We start from the raw sequence: 27,634 nt of genomic DNA, 5'->3' as shown, positions 1-27,634 counted from the left end.
TCTTTTTGGCCCTCATCAAAGCCCAGAGTAGACTTGTTGGTTGTTTGTGTATTCTGCATGTGACTGGGAGTGCCAGGAGTGAAGATGGAGAGGCAAGGAGAGAAAGAGAAAAAGAGAGAGGAAAGAGAGGGACAGCCATAGAGGAAAGGCAGAGAACTGCTGTTGAGTGGACTGGGGCTGGTTCATCCATGAATGGCCAAGATAGCCAGGTCTAAAACAACCACATCAGCACAATGCATCCCTTCCAACTCTTCCTCCTTCTCTTCCTCTTCCTCTCCCCTCTCTCTCCTCGCTGACTCACTCACTCCGTCTCCTTCTCTTTCCTCCTCACTCTCCCTCCCTCCCTCAGCCAAGGAGCGTTCTGTTAACCCAATCATTCACCGCTTGTCACACTGGACAAATACAATTAGGAGGATCGGATACATTGGCGCCGAAGCAACCAAGCTTCACCCCTCCATCTCTCTCTCTGTGTCTCTCCATCTCCCACCTCACCACAAATTAATACACAGGCTATTTGTGAGCTATTGCAGTGTGTGTGTGTGTGTGTGTGTGTGTTACTGTGTGTGTGTGTGTGTGTGTGTGTGTGTGTGTGTGTGTGTGTGTGTGTGTCCAACTGCGTTTATGTGTGTGTGGTGTTTGAGGAAGAACAGAAAGTGAAGGAGAGGTGTCAGATTACCAAGGTGTCAGGCCATGCCTTCATTGGTGGTGTTCTGTATAGAACACAGTGAGGGAGGGCCTAACAACAGATACAACTAGTCTGTCTTTTATTCTGCTCTGACCTGGAAAGGACCCAAGAGGATAGCATCCTGTCCTCCTTTGACTCGGGATTACTCACACGCGCACGAATGCATGTATACAAGCACAAAAACACACAAATCTCTCTGGATTCAGCTCAGTGGTAACAATGTCCATAATGTGTATTCTATACAAATGTTAGAGTAATCAGATCTGGCTGATTTGGGATCAGCCTTTAATAAGCTGGTCCAGATATGCCACACCAAGCTCTGTTCCTAATATTTTGTACACTCAGTGTTTATGGGGCACTCTGAGCCCTCTGTGTCATAAACTGATTCAAGATCAGTTGTTTATAGCCAGAACCACAGTAAGCCCTCTGAGGGAGAAACTGATTCAGGATCAGCGTGTAATGAGTATCAGTGGTACATCCCCCAATGAGCTCTCTGTTAGAGACTGGTTCAGGATCAGGGAATAATGAACAGAGGTGGTACAGGGTAGACCCAGTAAGCCTCCAGTTGGAGTTATTGGCAGTGGGAGGAGGATCAACGTTAACTCCGAAACACAGAGGCACAGAATCCCACAACAATGCCAGGGCTTATCAGAGATAGAGGAGGAGAGAGAGAGAGAGAGAGAGAGAGAGAGAGTAGGGAGAGGGGGAGAGGGGTGAGCGGAGGTAGGGAGAGAGAGAGCGAGAGGGGTGAGCGGAGGTAGGGAGAGAGAGAGAGAGAGGGGTGAGCGGAGGTAGGGAGAGAGAGAGAGAGAGAGGGGGAGTGGAGGTAGGGAGAGAGAGAGAGAGAGGGGTGAGCGGAGGTAGGGGGAGATAGAGAGAGAGAGAGGGTTGAGCGGAGGTAGGAGAGAGAGAGAGAGAGAGGGGTGAGCGGAGGTAGGGAGAGAGAGAGAGAGAGGGGTGAGCGGAGGTAGGGGAGAGAGAGAGAGGGGTGAGCGGAGGTAGAGGAGAGAGAGAGAGTGGAGAGGGAGGGGAGTGGAGGTAGGGAGAGGGAGAGAGAGAGAGAGGGGTGAGCGGAGGTAGGGAGGTAGAGAGAGAGAGGTATGGAGGAGTGAAAAATAGAACCAACAGCATTATTGAGAAATACTGAGCACACCGTGTGTGTGTGTGTGTGTGTGTGTGTGTGTGTGTGTGTGTGTGTGTGTGTGTGTGTGTGTGTGTGTGTGTGTGTGTGTGTGTGTGTGTGTGTGTGTGTGTGTGTACTTGCGCGTTTTTGTGGATTGAGCAAAGTGGCTGGTATTGAGACATGGGTGGGAGTGTATGGATTTCAGCAGACATGTATGAAGGGTGAATATTAGAAACACAGAAAGGAAATGAGAGAGTCAGAACAAGCCAGAGACATGTCAAGATGTTCCACTAGTTCAACTTCATATCATTACAAACGGAACCATTCATTATTCTCTTCTCGCTGCTGGAGAAAGTCATCAGAACACAGACACCAGGCTTATCACAGGTTCACTGTGTGTATGTGTGTATGTGTGTATTTGTGTGTCAGAAAGAGAGAGAGAGATGGTATTTTATTTAACCTTCATTTTGACAGGAATTCAAGTTGAGACCAATGTCTCTTTCACAAATGAGCCCTGTAATTCAAATCAAATAAAAATCAAAGTTTATTTGTCACATGCGCCGAATACAAGCCCTAACCATCAGTGCAATTTTTAAGTAAAAATAGGTATTAGGTAAACAATAGATAAGTAAAGAAATACTAAATAAAAACAAAACTGTAAAATGACAGTCAAAATAACATTAGTGAGGATATATACAGGGGATACCGGTACAGAGTCAATGTGCGGGGGCACCGGTTAGTCGGGCTAATTGAGGTAATATGTACATGTAGGTAGAGTTAAAGTGACTATGCATAGATGATAAACAGAGAGTAGCAGCAGCGTAAAAGGGGGAGGGGGGAGTGGCGGGACACAATGTAATAGTCCGGTGGCCATTTGATTAATTGTTCAGGAGTCTTATGGCTTGGGGGTAGAAGCTGTTAAGAAGCCTTTTGGACCTAGACTTGGCGCTCCGGTACCGCTTGCCGTGTGGTAGCAGAGAGAACCATGTATGACTGGGGTTACAAAGATACACATCACGAAATGAAAAACAGGATCATTGAAAACAAACACATTTTTCATCAAAAAGGTCCTCAAATCAGCAGTCTGAATTGGTCTAGAGGTACCAAAACAGATTACGTAGAAGTCTGTGTTATTAATTTAAAGTGAAAGATTATTACTAATTTAACATTATGTCTGGGTTATCATGTTAGCATATGTTCAGTATAAAGTAGTCTATAGCCCTAGTGTGCATATCCCCCAGGTCACCCCAACCTGAAGCTCTGACAATGGGGATGCTCAGCCCTCAACCCCTGCTTTAACCTGGAAGTCATCTTGCTGATGAGGGGATGGGGATGAGGGGGGAGAGGGGGATGAGGGGAGGATGGAGGGTTAGATTGTGGTTCCTCTGGGGCCCCTGAGAGAGAAAATGGAAGAGCAAGGACATACACACACGTACACACATTTGCACGCATGCTCACACACACACACACACACACACACACACACACACACACACACATACACGTGTCATGTTAATGATCATCATTAGTCACCACAGCAGAGAAGGGACTGGCTGCCCTATGGCACAGTAAGAGATTACTAAACACTCACCCTGTTCTAAATCTCTAGGATTTTCAACATACCCATGTACGAATCTTATCTAAAGGATAACAAACATTATCTGACTGCGATTCACGCTGTTGTACTGTATGTTTAAAACTATGCATGACTATTAACCAAAGCATGAATTTTCCAACTCTTTCCAACTCTATTTTAGACTATTTTAGGCTGTGATTCAATTCAATCATCCTTTTTTGGTTATGCACCATTAAAAGACAGTGTTACCGGAGATCGCAAGTCAATAATGCTGATGTCGGCTCAATGGTAAAATTACCTTTAAATGTCAACTGCGCTACATTGTTTCCTGACCTGTCTTGCAACCCAGCTAAGACAACAGTACAGCCACAGCAACAGTCTGCTCCTGTCATACGCTGTCAACCCAGCTCTTAGTCCATTAGTGAAATTAGTATAAATGTGAAAGGATTTATACTTTTACTTTTGATACAATTACATTTCATTTTGATACCTAAGTATATTTATACTTTTACTCAAGTAGTATTTTCTGGGATGACTTTTACTTTCATTTTAGTCATTTTTTGTTAGGGTGTCTTTACTTTTACTCAAGTATAGCTCACAGAACTGGACCGCCGAGTGCTGAAGCGTGTAGTGAGTAAAAATCACCTGTCCTTAGTTGCAACACTCACTCACGAGTTCCAAACTGCCTCTAGAAGAAACGTTCGCACAAGAACTGTTCGTTGGGAGCTTCATGAATGCCAAGTGTTGGCTGGAGTGGTGTAAAGCTTGTCTCCATTGGACTCTGGAGCAGTGGAAACACGTTCTCTGGAAGGATGAATCATGCTTCACCATCTGGCAGTCTGAAGGATTAATCTGGGGTTGGAGGATGCCAGGAACACGCTACCTGCCTCAATGCATAGTGCCAACTGTAAAGTTTGGTGGAGGAGGAATAATGGTCCGGGGCTGTTTTTCATGGTTTGGGCTAGGCCTGTGAAGTCCAGTGAAGGGAAATCTTATCGCTACAGCATACAATGACATTCTAGATGATTCTGTGCTTCCAACTTTGTGGCAACAGTTTGGGGAAGGACCCTTTCCTGTTTCAGCATGACAATGCTCCAGTGTACAATTTGAGGTCCATACAGAAATGGTTTGTCGAGATCGTTGTGGAAGAAATTGACTGGCCTGCACAGAGCCCTGACCTCAAGCCCTGACCTCAACCCCTTCAAACTCCAGAGTGGCGCAGCGGTCTAAGGCACTGCACCTCAGTACTAGAAGCATCATTACCAACCTTGGTTCGATTCCAGGCTGTATCACAAATGATCTTGATTGGAATTACCATAGGGCGGCACACAATTGGCCCAGCATCGTTAAGGTTTGGCCTGGGTAGGACTTGCCTAGTTAGTACATTTTAAAAAACACCTTTGGGATAAATTGGAATGCTGATTGTGAGGCAAGCCTTATCGCCCAACATTGGTGCCTGACCTCACTAATGCTCATGGCTGAATGGAAGCAAGTCCCTGTAGCAATGTTCCTACATCTAGTGGAAAACCTTCCCAGAAGACTGGAGGATGTTATAGAAGCAAAGGGAGGACCAACTTCATATTAATACCCATTATTTTGGAATGAGATGTTCGACTAGCAGGTGTCCACATACGTTTGGCCATGTAGTGTATGAGTGTGTCTGCCTGCGTCCCTGCCTACGTGCGCTTGCGTGTGTGCACGTAGGCGTGCATGTGTGTGTGTGTGACAGCAGAACGTCACTCCGGGCTAATCCTAACAGGCACAGAGGTCTGGATACGTCTGTCTGACTGGCATCTGGTCAGGTGGCAGGGGAACGATCTGTCATCCAGTCAGAACCACACCGACCAAGCACTTTGCTCTGCACGGAAAGGCCTGGAATATAACTGGATGGTTCTGTGTTTGTTTGGCCCTGAGCTTTCAGGTAGTTGCCAGGGATGAAGGTGTTGATGGCCCTAGGGCTTCTCACTGTGTCCGTGTCTCTGGTTCTGGCTTGCCCTCGGCCACCCAGCTGTCCACTGCGTAGGCCTTTGGTTGAATACGAAACCATTTTTTTTTGTGCAATGCTAAGATACACATTAATTGCTTATACATAATCTCTCGTGGACAGACTATGTAAACATAAATGGTAGATCTGTCATGATACAATGCGATAAGTGTAATAGTGAGCAGCATTAGTTCCGGTGCTTGGGTTTTTCACCACTGGTTTTTCACCACCACGCAGGGGCAGTATTGAGTAGCTTGGATGAAAAGGTGCCCATTGTAAATGGCCAGCTCCTCAGTCTCATTGGCTAATATATGCATATCATTATTAGTATTGGATAGAAAACCATCTAAAGTTTCCAAAACTGTCAAAATATTGTCTGTGAGTATAACAGAACTGATATTGCAGGCGAAACCCTGCGGAAAATTAAAACAGGAAGTGGCTTCTATTTTGAAAACTCCATGTTCCATAGCCTCCCTTAGCTGGATTTAAAGGGATATGAACCAGATTCCTTTCTTATCCCTTCCTCAAGGTGTCAACAGTCTTCAGACATAGTTTCAGGCTTTTATTTTGAAAAATGAGCCAGAACGATAACATCGCATCAAGTGGTCACATGACTTTTGCTCGCGCAACAGAGTTTGGATAGGTATTGCTTTTCCCTCTCCTACTGTGAAAGACATGTGCGGTTGATATATTATCGATTATATATTCTAAAAACAACCTGAGGATTGATTATAAAAACGTTTGACATTTTTCTGTGGACATTATGGAAACTATTTGGAATTTTCGTCTGCGTTGTCGTGACCGCTGTTTCCTGTGGATTTCTAAACATAACGCGACAAACAAACGGAGGTATTTTGGATATAAAAATAATCTTTATGGAACAAAAGGAACATTTGTTGTGTAACTGGGAGTGTCGTGAGTGAAAACATCCGAAGATCATCAAAGGTAAACGATTAATTTGATTGCTTTTCTGATTTTCAAGACCAAGCTTCCTGATGCTCAGTGTACTTAATGTTTTGTTGTGCGATCGATAAACTTACACAAACGCTTGGATTGCTTTCGCTGTAAAGCATAATTTCAAAATCTGACACAACAGGTGGATTAACAAAAGGCTAAGCTGTGTTTTCCTATATTGCACTTGTGATTTCATGAATATAAATATTTGTAGTAATATTTATCGAATGTAGCGCTATGCTATTCAGCGGTTGTTGATGACACTTATCCCGATATACCGGGACGGTTGATCTAATGTGCGCTAATGTGATTAGCATGACGTTGTATGTAACAGCAAAATTTCCAGGACATAGATATGTTTTATATGGGCAGAACGCTTAAGTTATTGTTAATCTAACTGAAGTGTCCAATTTACAGTAGCTATTACAGTCAACAACAAAACACTTGTATCAAGGCAAATGGTTCGATACATTCACCTCTGAAGGTAAATAATGTACTTATATTCAGTAATCTTGCACTGATTTGTCATCCTGAGGGTACCAGACAGAGATAAAATGTAGCATAGTTTTGTTTGATAAAATGAATTTATTTTTAAATTAAAATGTAGGAACTGGGATATACAGTTTGAACCCCTGCGGTCTCTGGCTCCACACCCACCCCACCCAGCCATCTAGATGTGTGAAAGTTGGTGTATAAGCTAATGATTCATCATGTATGACATTCCTGGGAGTGTGTAAACAACAAAAAAAAATATTACCATATAGTTATCTTGAAAATACTTGAAAATGTATAAATTCACCATTTGGGCACATTTGGGCTGACTTGATACAAAATATTGTACAGTATCGCAACGCTTCACTGGATTAATCTGAAACTTTGCACGCACACTGATTCCATCTAGTGACCAAAATCTGAATTGCGCCTAAACTGTAATATTATATAATGGCCCTTCTCTTGCATTTCAAAGATGATGGATTCAAAAAAAATTAAAATGCTTGTGTTTTTGTTTGTATTTTCTTTTAGCAGCTCTAATGTGTTATATTCTCCTACATTAAGTTCACATTTCCACAAACTGCAAAGTGTTTCCTTTCAAATGGTATCAAGCATATGCACGTCCTGAACTACAGGCAGTCAGATTTGGGAATGTTATTTTAGGCAAAAATTGAAAGAAAGGGTCAGATCCTTATTAACATCCATGGACCCAGAACTTAAAGAGCAACTGAAGGCAATAAACAACTTATCTCATATAAAAGGGCCTCTGTGGATTCGATATGAGTCAGAAACATTTATTGTAGTGTCAAAATTGAGTACAAAGTGTAAATTAAATAATTTTGGTCATAAAGTCAGTCTTGTCCAAAACTGAGATTTGTAAGATAATTATGGAAAATGGTATGTCACAGAATGAAGGGTTCTGTAACAGTTTTAATTGGGTTGGAGTTATTTCAACCCTGCCCACAGCTGGCAGCACCAAAATAATCATCAATTCAGAGCGCAGCTGCACATGACCCGATCGTAATGCCCATGGTCAATTTGGTTTGACATTCGATATCCCTATGGGGCTAGTTAGGGACCATCAGTAAATTACACAATGTACATGGGACAATATTTTTAAATGTCAATAGCTCCAAATTGTAAAACTCTAACCAAATATTTTAAGCATTTGATGAGTAAACTAAAAGATGTGCAACATCAGAATATTGTCCCATGTAAATGTTATAATTTATTGACGGTCCCTAACGAGCCCAGAGATACACTTTCCAATATCAAACCAACTTTGTCACGGTCACACACCAGCCGGCTAAAGCTAATTGACTAAATAAGTTGGCTTGCTTGCTAGTTAGTCTAGGCTACTTCCAGACACAAATACCTGGTTAGAGTGAAAGTACAAATGCTTCCCACGTTCGAACACACACACACACACACACACACACACACACACACACACACACACACACACACACACACACACACACACACACACACACACACACACACACACACACACACACACACACACACACACACACACACACACACACAACAGACACCCACATAAAGCACGCCTCCATGACCCATCCTGAAACGGAGGCTAAATCAGAAAGTTCTTAACCCCTTTAATCGAGCACCTGACTTTAGTTCTGGGTTAACTGAGCTTATTTAAACACTTAGTCTCCCAGTTAGTCCTAGACTGAAACTTCACCATAACAAAGTCCATTATCAGTACAGACTTTCTGTGATTCACTACTTTCATTAAACAGTCGCTTCCTTCGCCTCTAGCCATTATTTCTGGTCGCGTTGGCTTTAACTAGGAGTCTTTCTTTCTGTAATGTTTCACAATCAGTCCCCAGCAACACAGCATATATTCCTGTCTTATTCCTCTCCTGATAAGAATTTGATGGTTCATTATTATAATGTTTAATTCATTTGTTTTAGAATAGTGACATCATCAAGGCCCTGCTTAGTGACAAGGCCCTGCTTAGTGACAAGGCCCTGCTTAGTGACAAGGCCCTGCTTAGTGACAAGGCCCTGCTTAGATAATGCAGTGCGGTTGGATCAGTGTGAGCTTTAACATTATATTACGTAACATATTCAACACTGTTGGATCGTCTTCAGGCAGTGTGTCTGCGTACTGGATGTGTGTGGTGAATGTGGAGAATGTTTGCTGGGTGTGTATGTGTGTGGTTGAGTGTGTTCAAATCCATTTTCAAGTCTCTGTTTGTGCTTGTGTGTGTGAGAGTGAGAGGGACGGAGGGAGGGAGGGAGAGAGAGGAGAGAGAGAGAGAGAGAGAGAGAGAGAGAGAGAGAGAGAGAGAGAGAGAGAGAGAGAGAGAGAGAGAGAGAGAGAGAGAGAGAGAGAGAGAGATATTAGTGCTGAGCTAAGGGAATTCTCATAGAGGCTCAGTGATTCCTCTCCCCATCTGGAGAGCATGGCGGGCAGGAAGTAGATAAGAACGTCTTCAAAGAAAACATTGCACACACACACACATTAAAGACGACGCAGTGAAAATGTATTCTTAAACAGTGCAGTCGCAGCCCAGCCTGTTATTGTGTAGTGTGTTTTTGGCCAGAGCCATGGTACTGACTGGCTGAGAGTCCCATTCCAGAAGGACTGGGTTTGTCTGCTGTTTATGTTGTTCTCTGCGTTTGTGTGTGTGTGTCTCTGCAGGCCTGTGTCTGTTTGTGTTAGGGTTTGTGTGTGTGTGTCTCTGGAAGCCTGTGTCTGTTTGTGTTAGAGTTTGTGTGTGTGTCTCTGCAGGCCTGTCTCTGTTTGTGTTAGGGTTTGAGTGTGTGTCTCTGCAGGCCTGTCTGTTTGTGTTAGGGTTTGAGTGTGTGTGTCTCTGCAGGTCTGTGTCTGTTTGTGTTAGGTTTGAGTGTGTGTCTCTGCAGGCCTGTGTCTGTTTGTGTTAGGGTTTGAGCGTGTGTGTCTCTGCAGGCCTGTGTCTGTTTGTGTTAGGGTTTGAGTGTGTGTCTCTGCAGGCCTGTCTCTGTTTGTGTTAGGGTTTAAGTGTGTGTCTCTGCAGGCCTGTGTCTGTTTGTGTTAGGGTTTGAGTGTGTGTCTCTGCAGGCCTGTGTCTGTTTGTGTTAGGGTTTGAGTGTGTGTCTCTGCAGGCCTGTGTCTGTTTGTGTTAGGGTTTGAGTGTGTGTCTCTGCAGGCCTGTCTCTGTTTGTGTTAGGGTTTAAGTGTGTGTCTCTGCAGGCCTGTGTCTGTTTGTGTTAGGGTTGTGAGAGTGTGTGTTTCTGCAGGTCTGTGTCTGTTTGTGTTAGGGTTTGAGTGTGTGTCTCTGCAGGCATGTGTCTGTTTGTGTTAGGGTTTAAGTGTGTTTCTCTGCAGGCCTGTGTCTCTTTGTGTTAGAGTTTGAGTGTGTGTGTCTCTGGAAGCCTGTGTATGTTTGTGTTAGGGTTTAAGTGTGTGTCTCTGCAGGCCTGTGTCTGTTTGTGTTAGGGTTTGAGTGTGTGTCTCTGCAGGCCTGTGTCTGTTTGTGTTAGGGTTTGTGTGTGTGTGTCTCTGGAAGCCTGTGTCTGTTTGTGTTAGAGTTTGTGTGTGTGTCTCTGCAGGCCTGTCTCTGTTTGTGTTAGGGTTTGAGTGTGTGTCTCTGCAGGCCTGTCTGTTTGTGTTAGGGTTTGAGTGTGTGTGTCTCTGCAGGTCTGTGTCTGTTTGTGTTAGGGTTTGAGTGTGTGTCTCTGCAGGCCTGTGTCTGTTTGTGTTAGGGTTTGAGCGTGTGTGTCTCTGCAGGCCTGTGTCTGTTTGTGTTAGGGTTTGAGTGTGTGTCTCTGCAGGCCTGTCTCTGTTTGTGTTAGGGTTTAAGTGTGTGTCTCTGCAGGCCTGTGTCTGTTTGTGTTAGGGTTTGAGTGTGTGTCTCTGCAGGCCTGTGTCTGTTTGTGTTAGGGTTTGAGTGTGTGTCTCTGCAGGCCTGTGTCTGTTTGTGTTAGGTTTGAGTGTGTGTCTCTGCAGGCCTGTCTCTGTTTGTGTTAGGGTTTAAGTGTGTGTCTCTGCAGGCCTGTGTCTGTTTGTGTTAGGGTTTGAGTGTGTGTGTCTCTGCAGGTCTGTGTCTGTTTGTGTTAGGGTTTGAGTGTGTGTCTCTGCAGGCATGTGTCTGTTTGTGTTAGGGTTTAAGTGTGTTTCTCTGCAGGCCTGTGTCTCTTTGTGTTAGAGTTTGAGTGTGTGTCTCTGCAGGCCTGTCTGTTTGTGTTAGGGTTTGAGTGTGTGTGTCTCTGCAGGCCTGTCTGTTTGTGTTAGGGTTTGAGTGTGTGTGTCTCTGCAGGCCTGTGTCTGTTTGTGTTAGGGTTTGAGTGTGTGTCTCTGCAGGCCTGTGTCTGTTTGTGTTAGGGTTTGAGTGTGTGTCTCTGCAGGCCTGTCTCTGTTTGTGTTAGGGTTTGAGTGTGTGTGTCTCTGCAGGCCTGTGTCTGTTTGTGTTAGGGTTTGAGTGTGTGTCTCTGCAGGCCTGTGTCTGTTTGTGTTAGGGTTTGAGTGTGTGTCTCTGCAGGCCTGTGTCTGTTTGTGTTAGGGTTTGAGTGTGTGTCTCTGCAGGTGTTTGTGTTAGGGTTTGAGTGTGTGTGTCTCTGCAGGCCTGTCTCTGTTTGTGTTAGGGTTTGAGTGTGTGTCTCTGCAGGCCTGTGTCTGTTTGTGTTAGGGTTTGAGTGTGTGTCTCTGCAGGCCTGTGTCTGTTTGTGTTAGGGTTTGAGTGTGTGTGTCTCTGCAGGCCTGTCTCTGTTTGTGTTAGGGTTTGAGTGTGTGTCTCTGCAGGCCTGTGTCTGTTTGTGTTAGGGTTTGAGTGTGTGTCTCTGCAGGCCTGTGTCTGTTTGTGTTAGGGTTTGAGTGTGTGTCTCTGCAGGCCTGTGTCTGTTTGTGTTAGGGTTTGAGTGTGCACAATGTAAGTGTATGTTAGAGAATCTCTCTATATCCCACTCAGTGCGTTTTATTTGGATGGCAACATTATCTTCCCCTGCACATCCCATCCTGCCTCAGAATACATTTAAACACTTCCTCTCTGGGTTCATCTCTGTGGCATATTTCATATGCAGTACAAAGCCATGAGACAGAGCCCCAGCCCTCACAGCTAAGCTACACTAAACGCTATTATAGGAAACAGCGCTGCTGATGTTTGTCGCCAGAAAGAAATAGAAAAACATTCAAGGGAAATGATACTCTTTCATTCTTGCATTTTTTTTGCTTCCCCCTGGAAATGTATCCATTTCATAATAAGAATTACATGAAGAAAAAACCTAAATTTAACTGTTTAACACTGTTTAACATGTCCCGTTTCCTGTCTCATTCCAGGTTACCTCCTGGAGTTGCTGAACCGTTCTGAGGGTGTCCTGCAGCAGTCGTATACTCCGGCGCTGGGTTCCCTGTACACCCAGAACACCCGCGTGTTCTCTGACCTGTACACAGAGCTGAGACGGTACTACCGGGGTTCCAACGTTAACATAGAGGAGGCGCTCAATGAGTTCTGGGCCCGCCTGCTGGAGAGGATGTTCAAGGGAGCCAATGGACGGTATCTCATAGGTACGTAAGCATTACACATTGAACTTAAATAGGTTCTTTGAAATGTTCAACTTTCGAAATCTCCATTGAAAATAAATGACTAACTCTTGCATTGACTAACTCTTGCATTGAAATTGAATTCACCCCAACCTTGGTAAATATTTTCATGAATTTCATCTTGTATGATTTCAACTTTTATTCTTAACAAGAGGCCGTTATATTGCTTTAGCTATCACTTGTGTATTGTATGAAGAGCGTTTTACTAATACAGTTATTATGATTGCAGGCGATGACTACCTGGAGTGTGTGTCCAAGCAGTCCGAGACGCTGCGACCCTTTGGTGACACCCCCCGAGACCTCAAGTTGAAAGTGACCCGTACATTTGTGGCGGCACGCTCCTTTGTCCAGGGACTGGTGATCAGCGGGGAGGTGGTTCGCAAGGTGTCACAGGTAAGACTGACCCATCTTTCTCTGTCTATCTTTGTCAGTGTTGTTTATCTCTTCGCTCTACTCATTTTTCTCTCTCTCTCTCTTCCCCTCTCTCTCTCTCTTCTATTTACTTTTTTCTCATCCTTTCTCAAACCTGCTGTACATCAAGCTGGCATCAATCTGGCACGACCACCGTGAAACTTTAAAACGCATTTGGAGCTTTGAGATACAAGCATTCTATCAAACTAATGTTACCGCATGAGAGAAGGATCCCTTGTGCCTCTTTTTCTAATGTCAAAAAATGGCTGAAAGGTTCCACGGATCCTACAATATCCAGCATTTATTTTGTCTTGTCTTGTTGTCTCTGGTTTCAGACAGTTATTTATAGCGTTGTGTGTCACACTGTGTACAGTAGTCCTCCAGCGGCTCTGTACTTCTTCTCTCGAACAGTAATGTGGTCAACACTGGGCCAAATAACAGAATATAAACAGTGCTGGGCATCTCATTGCAAGCCAATCAATCTCTAATGGAGTAACGGAGGAACAGAAGAGGGAGAAATCTAGGACCATAACAGCAGGTTGTTTACACACACAGTGTGTACAGGAGAGGGACAGAGTGAGCCACAGCTCTGGACAATGTTAATAGAGTGACCTGAGGGAGAGAAAGGGAAGGAGAGGAGAGCGGAGGAGGAGAGGAGAGTGGAGGAGGAGAGGAGAGTGGAGGAGGAGAGGGACAGAGTGAGCCACAGCCCTGGACAATGTTAATAGAGTGACCTGAGAGAGAGAAAGGGAAGGAGAGGAGAGTGGAGGAGGAGAGGAGAGCGGAGGAGGAGAGGAGAGTGGAGGAGGAGAGGAGAGCGGAGGAGGAGAGGGACAGAGTGAGCCACAGCTCTGGACAATGTTAATAGAGTGACCTGAGGGAGAGAAAGGGAAGGAGAGGAGAGCGGAGGAGGAGAGGAGAGTGGAGGAGGAGAGGAGAGTGGAGGAGGAGAGGAGAGTGGAGGAGGAGAGGAGAGAGATAAGGAGGAAGAAAGGGGGAGATAAGGAGGAATGGAGTGGAGAGAGGAAGGTATAAGAGGGTAAATGGAGGAATTGAGGAGAGAGATGAGGAGACAAGGAGGAATGGAGTGGAGAGAGGAGGAGAGGAAGCTATAAGAGCGTAAATGGAGGAATTGAGGGGGGGGGGGGGATGTATGCCTCATGTGGAGTCTGGAGTCTGATTGGACCAGCCAGGGGGGCAGAGGGCTGAGTGGAATGCCAGAAGGCATGCTGGGATATGGGTACCCTCTCTCCCTCCCTGCCTTCTCCCTGTGGTTCTAATCAGACTGTAATAGGGATTGTGGTGGATTGTGCTGTTAGGAGAAAGTGAAATGAGGGAGAGAGAGAGACGGAGGGAAAGTACAGTAGAGGGTTTGGGTGAGAGAGGGAGAGAGAGCATCGAGAGAGTGGAAGTGAGAGGAAGGAGTGAGTGGAAGGGACACTCATGTACACACGTTGACCTTGACAAGAGATCACTGTGAGATGTACACCTACACCTCGCCCCACCTCTGCCAATCAAATCATACTGTACCACATAAAGTAGACCCACGATAGCTCTATCATTTGTGTGTGTGCATATGTGAATGTCCCCAAGAGTACACCCTGACCTCATTGAGAATGGCAGCGGCTGCCAGTGCCCTGGCATTAGTGCAGGGATGACATTTTGTAATTTTGTAAAAGCCGCTCTAATTACTTACACATTTTCCCCAGCCGACCTCATTTAATGAACATATCGCTCAATGTCCTTCAGCAGCAGCAAAACGGCTACAGTCAGGAAATATGGATCAGATCAAGTAGCTCTGGGGAGACAAGGGAGGAGCAGGGGGGGAGGGGATAAAAGGGAAGAGAAGGGAAGAATACAGAAGGGAGGAGAATGGCGGAGAGGGAGAAGAAAGGAATAAAGGAAGGAGAAGGAAGAGAAGGGAAGGGATGAGAAGGAAGAAAAGGGAAGGGAGGAGAAGTAAGAGAAGGGAAGGGAGGAGAAGTAAGAGAAGGGAAGGGAGGAAAAGGAAGAAAAGGGAAGGGAGGAGAAGGAAGAAAGGGAAGGGAGGAGAAGTAAGAGAAGGGAAGGGAGGAGAAGGAAGAAAAGGGAAGGGAGGAGAAGTAAGAAAAGGGAAGGGAGGAGAAGTAAGAGAAGGGAAGGAGGAGAAGTAAGAGAGGGGAAGGAGGAGAAGGTAGAAGGGAGGAGAAGGAAGAAAAGGGAAGGGAGGAGAAGGTAGAAGGGAGGGGAAGGGAGGAGAAGGAAGAGAAGGGAAGGGGGAGAAGGTAGAAGGGAGGGGAAGGGAGGAGAAGGAAGAGAAGGGAGGAGAAGGTAGAAGGGAGGGGAAGGGAGGAGAAGGAAGAGAAGGGAAGGGAGGAGAAGGTAGAAGGGAGGGGAAGGGAGGAGAAGGAAGAGAAGGGAAGGGAGGAGAAGGAAGAGAAGGGAAGGGAGGAGAAGGTAGAAGGGAGGGGAAGGGAGGAGAAGGAAGAAAAGGGAAGGGAGGGGAAGGGAGGAGAAGGAAGAGAAGGGAAGGGAGGAGAAGGTAGAAGGTAGAAGGGAGGGGAAGGGAGGAGAAGGAAGAGAAAGGAAGGGAGAAGGGTGGAGAAGGGAGGGGAAGGTAGGAGAGGGAGGGGAGAAGTGAGGAGAAGGTAGGATAAGGGTGGAGAAGGGAGGGGAAGGTAGGAGAGGGAGGAGACAAGGGAGGAGAAGGGAGACAAGGGAGGAAAAGGGAAGAAAAGGGAAAGAATGGGTAGGGAGAGAAGGGAGGAGAGGGAGAAGAAGGGAAGGGAGCAGAAGGTAGAAGGGAGGAGAAGGGAGGAGAAGGAAGAAAGGGAAGGGAGGAGAAGGGGGACATGGGAGAAGAAGAAAGGAAAGGGAAGGGAGGAAAAGGGAAGAGAGGGGAAGGGGGAAGGGGGGCAAGGGAGAAGTAGGGAGACAAGGGAGAAGATGGGAAGATAAGGAAAGGGAGGAGAATGGAGGGGAAGGTAGAAGGGAGGGGAGGGAGAGAAGGAAGGAGACTGGAGAAGAAGGGAGGAGAAGGGAGGACAAGGGAGGAGAAGGTAGGAGAAAGGAGATAAGGGAGGAGAAGGGAAGGGAGGGGAGGGGAGAGAAGGTAGGAGAAGGTAGGAGATAAGGGAGGAAAAGGGAGACAAGGGAGGAAAAGGGAAGGGGAGGGGAGGGGAGAGGAGAGAAGGTAGGAGAAGGAAGGAGAAGGTAGGAGATAAGGGAGGAGAAGGGAGACAAGGGAGGAAAGGGAGGGGAGAGAAGGTAGGAGAAGGGAGGAGAAGGGAGGAGAAGGTAGGAGAAGGGAGACAAGGGAGTAGAATGGAGACAAGGGAGGAGAGGGAAGGGAGGAGACAGGAAGGGAAGGTAGAAGGGGAGAAAGGGAGATAAGGAAGGGGAGGGAGACAAGAGAGGAGGGAGACAAGAGAGGAGGGAGAGAAGGGAGGAGAATGGAAGGGTAGGAAAAGGGAGGGAGGGTAAAAGGGAGAGGAAGGGAGAGATGTGAGGAGAAGGGAGGAGAAGGTAGGGGAAGGGGGAGAAGGGATGTAAAGAGAGGAGGGGGAAAGGGAGGAGAAGGGAGAAGGAATAATGGAAGGAAGGAGAATGGAGGGGAAGGTAGAAAGGGAGGAGAAATGAGGAGAAGGAAGGAAAAATGAGGAGAAAGGAGACAAGGGAGGGGAGGGAGGAAGAAGGGAGGAGAAGGGAGGGAGATAAGGAAGATAAGGAGAAGAAGGGAGACAAGGGAGGAGTAGGGAGAAAAGATAGGAAAGAGAGAAGGGAAGGGAGGAGAAGGGAGGGAAAGGGAAGGGGAGGGGAACGGAGGAGAAGGTAGAAGGGAGGAGAAGGGAGGAGAGGGAGGGGGGTGGGTAGAAGGATGGAGAAGGGAGATGGGAAGGGAGGGAAGACAAGACAAGGGAGGGGTGGGAGACAATGGAGGAGAAGGGAGACAAGGGAGGAGAAGGGAAGGGAGGGAAGGGAAGACAAGGGAGGAGGAGAGAGACAAGGGAGGATAAGGGAGGGGAAGGTTGAAGGGAGGAGAAAGGAAGGAAATAAGTGGTGTGTGTGTGTGAGATAGCTAGCAACTGCTTATCAGCATGGCACCGCACAGGCTGGCAGTGCTCTGCAGTCCTGTAAGCCAATCTGGCTGGTCTGGAGGGCAGACCCAGAGGGCATACGTCATGAATGGAAATGCCAGCTAACCGTGTCAACCCATGCTAATACTCCTCCTTGTTCCCCTTCTACAGTATGCCTGTGGCTAGGCTATGCTAACTGTTGCCATGCTAATGCCTGACCTTATTCCCGTACGTCCATGCCAATTCTAATGCTTGTTCCCCTGTCACAGAAGTCTATGCCTGTGGCTAATAGCTAGGTTACGCTAACTGTTTCCATGCTAATGATTTGCCTTATGCTCACGGCTACATTTGGCTTCGCTACCTTTGGTATTGGTAATTCTAGGCTTTATTCCCTTATGCTTGCAGCTACACCACACTATGCTACGCTGTGTGTGCTTAATTGAGCCATCCCAAGGTCCTTTTGTGTGGGCTGCATGTCTTGTCTCCTCTACAGGGACACACAGAGAGACTGAGGCCGGGATAGATGCATCACGCTAACATTCTAATGTCACATCAGCACAATACTGTTAACCCTTACCTTGACTTACAGAGAGACCATTTCTGTGGTGTACACATTGTTAGTATACTTTCACTCATGGCTAATAGAAAAATATGGGTACTAATAGTTGATATTAACCCTTTGATTTACTTTTTTCATAAAGGATAGCGTGAACAGTATTTTTCTCTATTGTGACAATATCAATCTTTCCCCAGAGAGTAAGGGAAAATATCTCATTGGTGCGCTGATTTGAACACTCCCCTTGCCCTGTGCGTGACTGGGGACATTTTTCACCAGTTCACCAATATTGACCCCCTACAGAAGAGCAGATATTTCTCAGTAGTAGTGATCTGATTTGAACCTTACTCTTGTGTAGAGGGGGCCATTTCTCATGGGTGCGCTGATATTAACAAACCCCACAGCCAGGGGGGACATTTTTCAGAGGCGCACTGACATTAACTGCTATAGCAGGAGCTGATTGGCTGAGCCCCTGGCTGTGCTTTATGGTGCCGTTTCCTTTCCAAAAGCTTCAATCTGGCAACGACGCCTTTTTACTGCCCAGCTCCACACACTCCTGCCTGCAGATGTGTGTGTGTGTGTGTGTGTGTGTGTGTGTGTGTGTGTGTGTGTGTGTGTGTGTGTGAGAGCCTCAAAGTAGAGGTCTGTGCAGTCCGATTTCTTCATCCCACCCGCAGCTACAGGTCCCACACCCAACCATAAGAAATTGGTTAAATTACCAGAGAGTCTCACATGGCCCATTATATTAGGCTAGCGGTATTACTGGGATATACACTGCTCAAAAAAATAAAGGGAACACTTAAACAACACAATGTAACTCTAAGTCAATCACACTTCTGTGAAATCAAACTGTCCACTTAGGAAGCAGCACTGATTGACAATACATTTCACATGCTGTTGTGCAAATGGAATAGACAACAGGTGGAAATTATAGGCAATTAGCAAGACACCCCCAATAAAGGAGTGGTTCTGCAGGTGGTGACCACAGACCACTTCTCAGTTCCTATGCTTCCTGGCTGATGTTTTGGTCACTTTTGAATGCTGGCGGTGCTTTCACTCTAGTGGTAGCATTAGACGGAATCTACACCCCACACAAGTGGCTCAGGTAGTGCAGCTCATCCAGGATGGCACATCAATGCGAGCTGTGGCAAGAAGGTTTGCTGTGTCTGTCAGCGTAGTGTCCAGAGCATGGAGGCGCTACCAGGAGACAGAACAGTACATCAGGAGACGTGGAGGAGGCCGTAGAGGGCAACAACCCAGCAGCAGGACCGCTACCACCGCCTTTGTGCAAGGAGGAGCAGGAGGAGCACTGCCAGAGCCCTGTAAAATGACCTCCAGCTTGCCACAATGTGAATGTGTCTGATCAAACGGTCAGAAACAGACTCCATGAGGGTGGTATGAGGGCCCGACGTCCACAGGTGGGGGTTGTGCTTACAGCCCAACACCGTGCAGGACGTTTGGCATTTGCCAGAGAACACCAAGATTGGCAAATTCGCCACTGGCGCCCTGTGCTCTTCACAGATGAAAGCAGGTTCACACTGAGCACATGTGACAGATGTGACAGAGTCTGGAGACGCCGTGGAGAACGTTCTGCTGCCTGCAACATCCTTCAGCATGACCGGTTTGGCGGTGGGTCAGTCATGGTGTGGGGTGGCATATCTTTGGGGCCGCACAACCCTCCATGTGCTCGCCAGAGGTAGCCTGACTGCCATTAGGTACCGAGATGAGATCCTCAGACCCCTTGTGAGACCATATGATGGTGCGGTTGGCCCTGGGTTCCTCCTAATGCAAGACAATGCTAGACCTCATGTGGCTGGAGTGTGTCAACAGTTCCTGCAAGAGGAAGGCATTGATGCTATGGACTGGCCCGCCGGTTCGCCAGACCTGAATCCAATTGAGCACATCTGGGACATCATGTCTCGCTCCATCCACCAACGCCACGTTGCACCACAGACTGTCCAGGAGTTGGCTGATGCTTTAGTCCAGGTCTGGGAGGAGATCCCTCAGGAGACCATCCGCCACCTCATCAGGCGCATGCCCAGGCGTTGTAGGGAGGTCATACAGGCACATGGAGGCCACACACACTACTGAGCCTCATTTTGACTTGTTTTAAGGACATTACATCAAAGTTGGATCAGCCTGTAGTGTGGTTTTCCACTTTAATTTTGAGTGTGACTCCAAATCGAGACCTCCATGGGTTGATAAATTTGATTTCCATTGATCATTTTTGTGTGATTTTGTTGTCAGCACATTCAACTGTGTAAAGAAAAAAGTATTTAATAAGAATATTTCATTCATTCAGATCTAGGATGTGTTATTTTAGTGTTCCCTTTATTTTTTTGAGCAGTGTATAAGCCAATTGGCTAGACATAGCTTGTAGAGTTGGAGAGAGAGCAGACATTTGCAATGTCTCTGGAGCTACATATTGTGGGATGGTTTACAGACAGAAACAAATATGGGTGATTAATATTTATTTCTAGGCCATGTAGTAAACTATAGCTTAATCATATATAGGAAGGGCATTTCCTTGGAAAGATAACTGCCCTTCTCAAGCACATGCATAGGCTATAGCCTACTCTATTTAATTGAGACCACATATGCACCTGATCTCGCATGCCCAGAGAGGTATGGTTACTGAACTTGAAGCAGCAAGAATGATGAGAGAGGACACTTGCACGTTGCCTTGAGCTACGCTTTGCTTATAGGATATAGCCTATCTTTTAGGAGTGGGACGAATTGCCGGCAGAACTTGAATGTGTGTTTTTCTGGGTCTGGGGATCAGTAGCTTAAGTCACAGGTGGGCGGTTGTAGACTGAGTACAGAGAGCATGAATACAAATGCAAAAAAGTATGAATACAAATTAAAATGTTGGGAGAGATAAGTAAGATGGGGTGAAGAGAGTGATAAAACATGAAATATGACTAGGATATAGGACTAGTAATAAGACTATGATATAGGACTAGGTTATAGAACTAGGATACAGGACTAGGATATAGGACTAGTAATAAGACTATGATATAGGACTAGGTTATAGGACTAGGATATAGGACTAGGATATAGGACTAGGATATAGGACTAGTAATAAGACTATGATATAGGACTAGGTTATAGGACTAGGATATAGGACTAGTAATAGGACTAGGTTATAGGATTAGGTTATAGGGCTAGGATGTAGGACTAGTAATAGGACTAGGTTATAGTACTAGGATATAGGACTAGTAATAGGACTAGGATATAGGACTAGGATATAGGACTAGTAATAGGACTAGGTTATAGGACTAGGATATAGGACTAGTAATAGGACTAGGATTCGTCAACCAAGATGGCATAGCAGTTCAGACGTCTTTTGTCCTCGTCTTGTCGTGTCCCGTATATATATATATTTTTCACATACATTTTTATTTTTTATTTTCCATCAACTCATCTTCAAAACACTCTCCTGCAACCCGACTCACCAATTTATATTTATAAAAAAGTATTATTTACCTCAAATCTGTAATCCTCCAAGAAGCTAGCCAGAAACTCCAAGAAGCTAGCCAGAAACTAGCCAGAAGCTAGCCAGGAGCTAGCCAGAAGCTAGCCCAGAAGCTAATCCAGAAGCTAATCAGAAGCTAGTTCAGAAGCTAGTTAGCTTCTTTACTGGCAAATCATTAGTATTCAGCTAACCACGGTTTGTGGTCATCAGCTATCCTTTAGCTCGGAAATCTATCGCCAGTTTTGTACGGCGCAGCGCAGCGCGGCTCGGAACGGAACATACCGGACCAATTTTTCTCTCCATGTCCCTGGATTTCAACTGCTCTCTGGACATTCTTACCTGGATCTCACAGCTAGCTAGCTGCTATCCGTGTGACTATCGGCTTTCGTCGATTCCGGAGCAAACATCAATTATTCCGGAGCTAGCCAGCTCCGTCAATCACTCCTGAGTTCCATCAATCACTCCTGGGCTGCAGTCACCTATCCGGACCCGTTTTACTGCCTACGCGGAGCCCCACCGGGCCTTCACAACTGGACTGCCGACGTTATCTACCCGAAGGAGTTATCCGGCTGGCTCCTCCGTCGCGACATTACCTGAACGCCCATCTGCGGCCTGCTAACCGTTAGCTGTCTTACCGGCTGCTATCTGAATAGACAATCGGACAATTTATTTATTTTTATTATTATTATGTTTTCTTCTTGGGCCTCTAAAACTATATCTATTGTTTTTATTTTTGTTGTTGTTGTTTGGATTTGGATTAATCCCCTCTACCACACGGAACCCCACTAATCTACTGACAGAATGCAAGAGGTGGCTAATAACAGACCTCCATCCTATGCTAGCTTGCTACCGATTGCCTGGCTAGCTGTCTAAATCGCCGTGACCCCCAACCAACCTCTCCACTCACTGGACGCTTTTGATCATTCGACTAAGCATGCCTCTCCTTAATGTCAATATGTCTTGTCCATTGCTGTTCTGGTTAGTGTTTATTGGCTTATTTAACTGTAGAGCCTCTAGTCCTGCTCACTATACCTTATCCAACCTATTAGTTCCACCACCCACACATGCAATGACATCTCCTGGTTTCAATGATGTTTCTAGAGACAATATCTCTCTCTTCATCACTCAATACCTACATTTAACATTACATTTAAGTCATTTAGCAGACGCTCTTATCCAGAGCGACTTACAAATTGGTGCGTTCACCTTATGACATCCAGTGGAACAGCCACTTACAATAGTGCATCTAAATCTTTTAAGGGGGGGGGGGTGAGAAGGATTACTTTATCCTATCCTAGGTATTCCTTAAAGAGGTGGGGTTTCAGGTGTCTCCGGAAGGTGGTGATTGACTCCGCTGTCCTGGCGTCGTGAGGGAGTTTGTTCCACCATTGGGGGGCCAGAGCAGCGAACAGTTTTGACTGGGCTGAGCGGGAACTGTACTTCCTCAGTGGTAGGGAGGCGAGCAGGCCAGAGGTGGATGAACGCAGTGCCCTTGTTTGGGTGTAGGGCCTGATCAGAGCCTGGAGGTACTGAGATGCCGTTCCCCTCACAGCTCCGTAGGCAAGCACCATGGTCTTGTAGCGGATGCGAGCTTCAACTGGAAGCCAGTGGAGAGAGCGGAGGAGCGGGGTGACGTGAGAGAACTTGGGAAGGTTGAACACCAGACGGGCTGCGGCGTTCTGGATGAGTTGTAGGGGTTTAATGGCACAGGCAGGGAGCCCAGCCAACAGCGAGTTGCAGTAATCCAGACGGGAGATGACAAGTGCCTGGATTAGGACCTGCGCCGCTTCCTGTGTGAGGCAGGGTCGTACTCTGCGGATGTTGTAGAGCATGAACCTACAGGAACGGGCCACCGCCTTGATGTTAGTTGAGAACGACAGGGTGTTGTCCAGGATCACGCCAAGGTTCTTAGCGCTCTGGGAGGAGGACACAATGGAGTTGTCAACCGTGATGGCGAGATCATGGAACGGGCAGTCCTTCCCCGGGAGGAAGAGCAGCTCCGTCTTGCCGAGGTTCAGCTTGAGGTGGTGATCCGTCATCCACACTGATATGTCTGCCAGACATGCAGAGATGCGATTCGCCACCTGGTCATCAGAAGGGGGAAAGGAGAAGATTAATTGTGTGTCGTCTGCATAGCAATGATAGGAGAGACCATGTGAGGTTATGACAGAGCCAAGTGACTTGGTGTATAGCGAGAATATGAGAGGGCCTAGAACAGAGCCCTGGGGACGCCAGTGGTGAGAGCGCGTGGTGAGGAGACAGATTCTCGCCACGCCACCTGGTAGGAGCGACCTGTCAGGTAGGACGCAATCAAGCGTGGGCCGCGCCGGAGATGCCCAACTCGGAGAGGGTGGAGAGGAGGATCTGATGGTTCACAGTATCGAAGGCAGCCGATAGGTCTAGAAGGATGAGAGCAGAGGAGAGAGAGTTAGCTTTAGCAGTGCGGAGCGCCTCCGTGATACAGAGAAGAGCAGTCTCAGTTGAATGACTAGTCTTGAAACCTGACTGATTTGGATCAAGAAGGTCATTCTGAGAGAGATAGCGGGAGAGCTGGCCAAGGACGGCACGTTCAAGAGTTTTGGAGAGAAAAGAAAGAAGGGATACTGGTCTGTAGTTGTTGACATCGGAGGGATCGAGTGTAGGTTTTTTCAGAAGGGCTGCAACTCTCGCTCTCTTGAAGACGGAAGGACGTAGCCAGCGGTCAGGGATGAGTTGATGAGCGAGGTGAGGTAAGGGAGAAGGTCTCCGGAAATGGTCTGGAGAAGAGAGGAGGGGATAGGGTCAAGCGGGCAGGTTGTTGGGCGGCCGGCCGTCACAAGACGCGAGATTTCATCTGGAGAGAGAGGGGAGAAAGAGGTCAGAGCACAGGGTAGGGCAGTGTGAGCAGAACCAGCGGTGTCGTTTGACTTAGCAAACGAGGATCGGATGTCGTCGACCTTCTTTTCAAAATGGTTGACGAAGTCATCTGCAGAGAGGGAGGAGGGGGGAGGGGGAGGAGGATTCAGGAGGGAGGAGAAGGTGGCAAAGAGCTTCCTAGGGTTAGAGGCAGATGCTTGGAATTTAGAGTGGAAGAAAGTGGCTTTAGCAGCAGAGACAGAAGAGGAAAATGTAGAGAGGAGGGAGTGAAAGGATGCCAGGTCCGCAGGGAGGCGAGTTTTCCTCCATTTCCGCTCGGCTGCCCGGAGCCTTGTTCTGGGTTTACCTCCACTGTATTCACATCCTACCATACCTTTGTCTGTACATTATACCTTGATGCTATTTTATCGCCCCCAGAAACCTCCTTTTACTCTCTGTTCCAGACGTTCTAGACGACCAATTCTTATTGCTTTTAGCCGCACCCTTATTCTACACCTCCTATGTTCCTCTGGCGATGTAGAGGTGAATCCAGGCCCTGCAGTGCCTAGCTCCACTCCTATTCCCCAGGCGCTCTCTTTTGACGACTTCTGTAACCGTAATAGCCTTGGTTTCATGCATGTTAAGTTAACATTAGAAACCTCATCCCTAAGTTTGTTCTATTCACTGCTTTAGCACACTCTGCCAACCCGGATGTTCTAGCTGTGTCTGAATCCTGGCTTAGGAAGACCACCAAAAATTCTGAAATTTTAATTCCAAACTACAACATTTTCAGACAAGATAGAATTGCCAAAGGGGCGGTGTTGCGATCTACTGCAAAGATAGCCTGTCCTACTATCCAGGTCTGTACCCAAACAATTTGAACTTCTACTTTTAAAAATCCACCTCTCTAAAAACAAGTCTCTCACCGTTGCCACCTGCTATAGACCACCCTCTACCCCCAGCTGTGCTCTGGACACCATATGTGAACTGATTGCCCCCCATCTATCTTCAGAGCTCGTGCTGCTAGGCGACCTAAACTGGAACATGCTTAACACCCCAGCCATGCTACAATCTAAACTTGATGCCCTCAATCTCACACAAATTATCAACGAACCTACCAGGTATCTCACCAAAGCCTTAAACACGGGCACCCTCATAGATATCATCCTAACCAACTTCCCCTCTAAATACACCTCTGCTGTCTTCAACCAAGATCTCAGCGATCACTGCCTCATTGCCTGCATCCGTAATGGGTCAGCGGTCAAACGACGTCCACTCATCACTGTAAAACGCTCCCTGAAACACTTCAGCGAGCAGGCCTTTCTAATCGACCTGGCCGGGGTATCCTGGAAGGATATTGATCTCATCCCGTCAGTAGAGGATGCCTGGATATTTTTTTTAAATGCCTTCCTAACCATCTTAAATAAACATGCCCCATTCAAGAAATTTAGAACCAGGAACAGATATAGCCCTTGGTTCTCCCCAGACCTGACTGCCCTTAACCAACACAAAAACATCCTATGGCGTTCTGCATTAGCATCGAACAGCCCCGTGATATGCAGCTGTTCAGGGAAGCTAGAAACCATTATACACAGGCAGTTAGAAAAGCCAAGGCTAGCTTTTTCAAGCAGAAATTTGCTTCCTGCAACACTAACTCAAAAAGTTCTGGGACACTGTAAAGTCCATGGAGAATAAGAACACCTCCTCCCAGCTGCCCACTGCACTGAAGATAGGAAACACTGTCACCACTGATAAATCCACCATAATTGAGAATTTCAAAAGCATTTTTCTACGGCTGGCCATGCTTTCCACCTGGCTACTCCTACCCCGGCCAACAGCACTGCACCCCCCCAACAGACCAACGGAGCTGTCGCCCAAGCCATCCCCATTTCTCCTCGCCTCCCTCCCAAATCCGCTCAGCCCAGTCAGCTGATGTTCTGAAAGAGCTGCAAAATAGATGGAGTGGCTGTTCCACTGGATGTCAAATGAAAGCACCAGCCGGGCTAGACAATCTGGCCATCCCCATTTCTCCTTCTCCCAAACCCTTTCTTTCTAAAATTATCTGCCGAAATTGTTGCCACCCCTATTACTAGCCTGTTCAACCTCTCTTTCGTGTTGTCTGAGATTCCCAAAGATTGGAAAGCAGCTGCGGTCATCCCCCTCTTCAAAGGGCGGGTCACTCTTGACCCAAACTGCTACAGACCTATATCTATCCTACCATGCCTTTCTAAGGTCTTCGAAAGCCAAGTCAACAAACAGATTACCGACCATTTCGAATCTCACCATACCTTCTCTGCTATGCAATCTGGTTTCAGAGCTGGTCATGGGTGCACCTCAGCCACGCTCAAGGTCCTAAACGATATCTTAACCGCCATCGATAAGAAACATTACTGTGCAGCCGTATTCATTGATCTGTGTTACGGATACAGTTATCCTGTGTGTGTGTGTATCCTGTGTGTGTGTTTCTTTTCTCTCCTTCTCCCCTCACAGGTGAAAATCATCACTCCCCAATCAGTCAACAATCAATCATCAATCAGAAGACACACCTCCTCCTATTTCCTACCCTATCACAGTTCCTTCCCCATGGTTTAAAAACCCCATCATTTGTTTGTTCTAGAGCTCAATCTCTATCGCAATCTCTCTGTAAATGCCATGTCTGTAGGTCTCTGTGTTTCACTCTCGCTTTGTGTCGTAACCTCTCTTTTGTTTAAGCACCTCATAGCACTTTGTCATCACCTGTGAGTATTGTTTTTGGTTATGGTGTTTGTTTGTTTGCTGGTGGGAAAAGGGGGAAACCAAGACAAGTCGCCCATGGGCATACACTACCCGTAGGTGAACTTTGTTAAATACACTAGTTAGAACTGGGCGGACCACCCACTGTATTTTTGGTTAGTTAGTTAGCTGTTGTTAAAGTAGGCTAGTCTAGCTTAGGGGTGTTTTGGATGCTTATTGTTTCTTTCCTTGGGTCCAGCTCAGCCCCTTTTCCTGCTCCCCCCATTACCGTGTGTTTATAAATAAACCTAGAGTTTGACAGTGGATTTCTGTTGTCGTGGTTATTTCGTGCACACTTTTACTTTGTCACAATAATAATTTACATGAGTTATGTTACGGTCTCATTACCATCCCCCCTAGACTGTCGGGCCAAAGGGGATTCGTAACAATCTGGCCAAGGCTTTCGACTCTGTCAATCACCACATCCTCATCGGCAGACTCGACAGCCTTGGTTTCTCAAATGATTGCCTCGCCTGGTTCACCAACTACTTCTCTGATAGAGTTCAGTGTGTCAAATCGGAGAGTCTGCTGTCCGGACCTCTGGCAGTCTCTATGGGGGTGCCACAGGGTTCAATTCTTGGACCGACTCTCTTCTCTGTATACATCAATGAGGTCGCTCTTGCTGCTGGTGAGTCTCTGATCCACCTCTACGCAGACGACACCATTCTGTATACTTCTGGCCCTTCTTTGGACACTGTGTTAACAACCCTCCAGGCAAGCTTCAATGCCATACAACTCTCCTTCCGTGGCCTCCAATTGCTCTTAAATACAAGTAAAACTAATTGCATGCTCTTCAACCGATCGCTACCTGCACCTACCCGCCTGTCCAACATCACTACTCTGGACAGCTCTGACTTAGAATACGTGGACAACTACAAATACTTAGGTGTCTGGTTAGACTGTAAACTCTCCTTCCAGACCCATATCAAACATCTCCAATCCAAAGTTAAATCTAAAATGGCTTCCTATTTCGCAACAAAGCATCCTTCACTCATGCTGCCAAACATACCCTTGTAAAATTGACCATCCTACCAATCCTCGACTTTGGCGATGTCATTTACAAAATAGCCTCCAATACCCTACTCAACAAATTGGATGCAGTCTATCACGTTGCAATCCGTTTTGTCACCAAAGCCCCATATACTACCCACCATTGCGACCTGTA

General features: G+C 46.6%; 1 protein-coding gene across 1 annotated transcript in view; it reads left to right on the top strand.

Annotated features, from left to right (window-relative positions):
* LOC115103152 (glypican-1-like) overlaps positions 1–27,634 on the top strand; it is a 159,330-nt gene that overhangs the window by 82,723 nt on the left and 48,973 nt on the right. The window contains exons 4-5 of the mRNA XM_065005795.1: positions 12,102–12,329; positions 12,595–12,758. Coding sequence (XP_064861867.1) covers positions 12,102–12,329; positions 12,595–12,758 — 392 coding nt within the window. The remainder of the gene's footprint in view (positions 1–12,101; positions 12,330–12,594; positions 12,759–27,634) is intronic.

The sequence above is a fragment of the Oncorhynchus nerka genome, linkage group LG20 (assembly GCF_034236695.1).
Source record: "Oncorhynchus nerka isolate Pitt River linkage group LG20, Oner_Uvic_2.0, whole genome shotgun sequence".
Taxonomy (NCBI): Eukaryota; Metazoa; Chordata; class Actinopteri; order Salmoniformes; family Salmonidae; genus Oncorhynchus; species Oncorhynchus nerka.
The sequence above is the reverse complement of the archived record's forward strand: the minus strand, read 5'-3'. Positions and strand labels throughout refer to the sequence as shown.